Source organism: Microtus ochrogaster, linkage group LG9 (assembly GCF_000317375.1).
Source record: "Microtus ochrogaster isolate Prairie Vole_2 linkage group LG9, MicOch1.0, whole genome shotgun sequence".
NCBI classification, from domain to species: Eukaryota; Metazoa; Chordata; class Mammalia; order Rodentia; family Cricetidae; genus Microtus; species Microtus ochrogaster.
The window spans coordinates 27,136,001-27,141,722 of NC_022034.1; the positions used below are offsets into that span (position 1 = coordinate 27,136,001).

The window sequence follows — 5,722 nt, forward strand, 5'->3', positions numbered from 1 at the left end:
CGGCCGGCAGCCGAGCGGGGGAAGGAGAGGTCCTAAAACCAACCAAACGTTGGGCGCCAAGTGAAGGCGTAAGTCACAAACAATGCCACAGCAGTTTGGAATTATGATTAATAGGGTAGTATTTATTTAAAGGGGAAAAAACTTACAGATCACAGTCAGCCCTCTGCGCAACCAGGAAGGGAGTCTAGTTACCGGCGGAGCAGGAAGTGAAGAGAAGAGGAGAAGGAAGTGGCCGCTTTTTTAAAGGGAGAGAGACCATGCTCCAATGGGCTGGTATCTCAGCGGCTATAGGCTGGAGGAGCGGAAGGACCTCCCGCAACAGTCTATTAGATTAATCCTAGAAGAGCTACTGAGTGCTAAACTAAGGCAGATGGCAGCAATGAAAGCACAGAGGTGCCCAGCCTTGGCTCACACAGGACAGCGGGAGGGAGGTGGAGAAGAAACTCGAGGCATCTTGTGTTGCTGAATCTGGCGAAGAGAGGGTTGGAGCGATGAGGGTGATCATGGTTGTTGACAGTGTAACCCACAGAGCTTTCCTTCATTAGAAAGTCAAAGCAGGGCTTCGACACTTCTGAATTAAAACTCAGAAGAGTTTTTATGTAGCGGTAAGGACTTGGGAGTTCTTGTCAAAGTGACACCAGGACACCAGGCAAGAAGTGGGTTCCTCCTAGAAGAGACTAGATGGAAGGCATCGCTGAGGAAAGAGATGACCAGCATGGCCAATTTAGAGAAGATTGCCTACCTAATAAGAAAGAACAATTAGCATTTGAGAATGAACTGTGAAGATTGAAACAGTCTGATGTTTATAAGCGTATCATTTTATTGAGAAGAAAGCACATGAATGTGTAAATACAGTAGACATTTTTGGACAAATAAGGCCAACAAGCTCACTCAAAGGCAGATCAACACTGACCTCTCAACAGGAACTCGAAGCCAAGTCCTCAAAGGCTGCTTTATAAGTACCTTTTATATAAGATTTTTTTATAAGATTGAAATCCATTGGCCTTCTGGTTATCCTCATGACCCTAAAAGTTCTGTCACCTGAGGCAGAATATGCCTCAGAAGTTACTGTTGGCGACCAGGAGACCTGGAGGAGTGTGTGAACTGCCTCATGGCAGGACACGTGTTGAGGCTAGTCAAGTGATCACTTACTAGGCTGGGCACTTCTCCCCAGCAGAAACTTACTTTCTTTTCTATAACTCTTTGTGAACTTCCAGTTAATAATTATCAACCGGTTGCTACCTGCAACTTTTATAATACAAGCACAAATCTTATTTTAATCCAATTTTATACATCTTGGAAAAAAAAATATATATATATATACTCACCTCTTGAACATAAATTTTTAACAAATGGTAAAATTGCATACATGCCAAAGAATTGTTTTAAAATAGGTTTACTGTCTCTAAATGTCTGATTTGTATAGCTATTTTACATACCTGTTTATCCTGGCCACCTAAGAATTTCCTCAAGCCTGAAACTGGCACACACCTTTAATCTCTGTGCTCAGGAGGCAGAGACAGGTGGTCTTTGTGAATTTGAGGTCAGCCTGGTCTACATAGCAGGTTCCAGGCCAGCCAGGGTTATGAGACCTTGTCTTACAATATTATACGTCTGATAAAGTCAAGATTCATCAACACATGTTAAAATCTATAGCAGATGCAGAGATAATATGTGAAGGGTCCTTGCTGACTCTACAGCAAACAGGGAAAATATCTGTAAAGAGACAAGAAAGAAGCTCGGTTCAGCCCTTTTCTGGTAGCTGGTGCTGAGCCAAGACTTCTTGGAGTCTGACATCAGCTTGCATTTATTTATTTATTTATTTATGGCCATATTTAAGCATAGTACAATTTTGAGAAAAAGTTTTCAGTTAACAATTAACTCTGCTCTGTAAGTACAACAAAGCTTAAGATACATTTACATTGAAGCTCTTCACAGAGTACTGTGACTTCATCCCTAACATGGGCTCTACTGACTGAGAAACAGAGTTCAAGATTAGGGTCCAAGCAGAACGACACCATGTCTGGCCCTAAGATAACCCGGAAGTCACCTGGGCTACTGTAAAGTGTACGAGGTGCCTGAGTCTCATGACACAGAAGTAGTGCCCTTGGCTTTAGGAGGAAGGGTCTGGGATAAGGGAAATAGGAATTCTGGAAGCTATGGGCAGTCCTGGCTCCTCAGACAGCAAAGGATGGCAGGCTATGAACTACACCTATCCCCTGCCTTCCAGGAGGAACAAGCTAAACACCCCTTTCCTCTGAAGCATCTGCAAGCTTAACTTTCCCAACTTCTCCAGTGCTCACTTGTGTGCCCAAGACTTTTTGGCCTTTCCACCAACACATAGTATAAATAGATCTACAGTGTAATATTTACATATTTGAGTTTTGAAGTTACCATACAAAATAACAAACTTGTTATAACACCTTCGTACATACATATAATTATCTGTTGCTCACAGCACCACGTCGTCATCCTCTCTGTTACCCTGCCGCCTCCCACTGGTTCCTTTCCTCTCACAGACTAGTTCCTCTGTTTTCATGTCGTAGATGTCACATAGAAACTGGTAGCAAGGTAGCTGATAGAAAGATAGTTCTGAATATTAGAGAAACATGGGGATGTCTGTCTTTTGAGTGTGTCCTACCTGGAATATCTATGTTTTAAGCAATTTGTGCAAATTTCCACCCAGCTCCACTGGCTTCATCCTGGATGGTTTCCCGCGGTACCCGGAGGAGGCCCAGTTTCTAGGAGAGCGTGGCTTTTTCCCAGATGCCGCTGTTGTAATACAAGTAGAAGATCAAGACATCTTTGACCGGCTCCTTCCTGCACAAGTTCAGAAGTGGAAAACGAAACAGCGCAAAAAATCAGAACGGAAAAAACTCATCAAAGACTTGAAGACAAAAATCAGGGTACATATCCAATACAAATACATGGGAATACGATTCTCTTTCCAAACTCGTGGTGTCCAGGCCTTCCTCCATCAGGCACAGGAGCAGGCTGAAGGCCATGGCAGAGGCAGCAAGTGCCGTAGAGAGCTGGAAGGCGGCGGATCTTGGCAGGTGGTGCCCGAGCTCCCACCCACCACTGCACCTCTCCCGATTTGGGGGTCTTTGGGTTCACAGCGCGCTCCTGCTGACCCACCTGTGGTTTCCTGGGTTGGTCTCTGTACTCCAGCTCACCCTTCCAGCCGCTCGCAGGCCAGTCTGTCTGAATCAAGTCATACCATGAGGGTCTGGATGTCCAGTCCTGTCCCATACCCATTTCCCGATGGTATTGTTTTGACTGCAGTAAATGTAAGCCCTTCGCTGCAGCAGCCGCACCAGCCGCTTCCGGATTTCCTCCTAGGGAATGCCCTGAGTGACATCGCAGAGATCCCTCAGGGTTCCTGTTAGCTCACCCTTAAGTCGGTGGCACTGCCTGCCTGACTTGATATTGTATTTTGAGAAGAATGCCCAAGGTAGTGCCCGCTTCTGGCAGGCACACTATAGTTAGTTAAACCTCAGGGAGTCCTGAGCCAACCAGCACCAAAACCACAAGGGCATGTGGACAGATTCACTGTGTTAGGTTGGAGGGCCCTGAAAACAGGGCATGGTCATCCTCCCTCCCTCTGGCCATATCCAACAGGCATGTGCTTTCCTTAGAGGTGCAGCTGTGTTTTCAAAGATGCGTCTTCACGGTAAAGAAAAGAATTTCTGTGAAATCCAATGCCACCCCCATCCCAAAGAAGCAATGTACAATACGTCTAAAGAAGGAGCTCAAGGCTAGAGTGAGCGAACCTGTGGGGTGTTTACCCCTTGAGAGGGAGATAGCCCAGAAGGACATGAATGTATTTTGACAATCGCCTCCGCTTGTTTTCCTGAGAGTGTCGGTACCCTTCTACCACGTATTAGCCCCAGCTCGAGAAGGTACAGCGATACCTAATGAGTGACTTTATCATTTTTGTTGTCGTTGTTGTAAACTTGGAAATGTTTCTTTGACAGGACGATATGGTTGCTAAGAGAAGAGCTGAACTTATCTCAGAGAGGGACAGAAAGAGGAGAGGGGACGTAAGTAGATTTTTTTTTTTTAAGCATAACACTATGATCTCAACAGTTGAAAAACACAAAAGGATGCGTTTCAAAAGTCTACAAAAACTAAGCATAACACTATGATCTCAACAGTTGAAAAACACAAAAGGATGCGTTTCAAAAGTCTACAAAAACTAACAGAGTTCACAGAGGAGTAGTGAGACAACACGTACTTTTGATTCTTTTATTTTTGTCATGGTATATGCTATTTTAAATTACCTTTTAATTAACCTTATAATCAAAATGCTGTTTTGTTTTGTTTTGTTTTGGGACAGTCTCTCTATGTCTCCCTGGCTGTCTTGGAGCTTGCTATGTAGAAGAGGCTAGACTTGAACTCACAGAAATCCTCCTGCCTCTGCCTCCTAAGTTTGGTGATTAAAAGCATATGCCTCCACACCTGGCATGAGCACATAGTCAAAGAAACCACTAAAGACCCTGAGGTATTCCCGTACAAAATACACAGTGCGTTTTCATCTTTGGGATTTTCGTCTCGTTTTCACACTTGCAGCTACCACCACAGAGACAGGCCGAAGACACAGGAGTGGGGCTGGATGGAGCCTATAAGGCTGACGTGGAACTGAAGCGTTGGTTGTCTCCGGATATGAAATGAGATGGAGAGTCTGAATCATCGCAGTCAGACAGTGGGGACCAATGGCTTTGTTTTATCTTGGGAACAGTTATTCGCACATTAACCTAGCTGACCCCGGTGCAGCTAAACCACTTAAGGGTTATACACAGTGTTAGGGTTTGAGTGTGAAGTGTCCCCCACAGCCTCGTGTATTTGAATGCTTGCACCCCAGCTGGGTCATTTTGTGGCTATTGTGAAGGGTGTTGTTTCTCTGATTTCTTCCCCAGCCCTTTTATCATCTGTGTACAGGAGGACTACTGATTTTCTTTTTAGTTAATCTTGTATCCTGCTACATTACTGAAAGTGTTTATGAGTCATAGAAGTTCCTTGGTAGACTCTTTGGGATTGCTTATGTAAACCATCATATCATCAGGAAACAGTGAGAGTTTGACTTCTTTTCTGATTTGTATCCCCTTGATTTACTTTTGTATCTTATTGCTCTAGCTAGGACCTCAAAAACTATATTGACTAGATATGGAGAGAGTGGACAACCTTGTCTTGTTCCTGATTTCAGTAGAATCGCTGGGAGTTTCTCTCCATTTAGTCTGATGTTGGCTATTGGCTTGCTGTATATTGCCTTTGTTATGTTTAGGTATGTTCCTTGTATCCCTGCTCTCTCCAAGACCTTTATCATGAAGGGATGCTGTATTTTTTCAAAAGCTTTTTCAGTATCTAATGAGATGATCATGTGTTTTTTATTTTTCAGTTTGTTCATATGGTGGGTTATGTTGACAGATTTTCATATGTTGAACCATCCCTACATCTCTGGGATGAAGCCGACTTGGTCATGGTGGATGATGGTTCTGATGTGTTCTTGGATTCTATTTTATTTAATATTTTTGCATCAATGTTCACGAGTGAGATTGGTCTGCAATTCTCTTTCTTAGTAATGTCTTTCTGTGGTTTGGGTATCAGGGTAATTGTAGCCTCATAAAAAGAGTTTGGCAATGTTCCTGCTGTTTCTATTGTGTGGAATAATTTTAGGAGTATTGGTATTAGTTCTTTGAAAATCTTGTAGAATTGTGAGCTG

General features: G+C 43.6%; 1 protein-coding gene across 2 annotated transcripts in view; it reads left to right on the top strand.

Moving 5' to 3' along the window:
* Positions 1 to 5,722, top strand: part of Ak9 (adenylate kinase 9) — a 108,893-nt gene that overhangs the window by 77,282 nt on the left and 25,889 nt on the right. Inside the window, exons 27-28 of one of the 2 annotated variants that reach the window (XM_026787467.1) lie at positions 2,687 to 2,906; positions 3,978 to 4,043. In XM_026787467.1, the coding sequence (XP_026643268.1) occupies positions 2,687 to 2,906; positions 3,978 to 4,043 (286 nt within the window). Of the gene's footprint in view, positions 1 to 2,686; positions 2,907 to 3,977; positions 4,044 to 5,722 lie in introns of those variants that run through there. The other variant, XR_003378370.1, reaches the window with a different exon arrangement.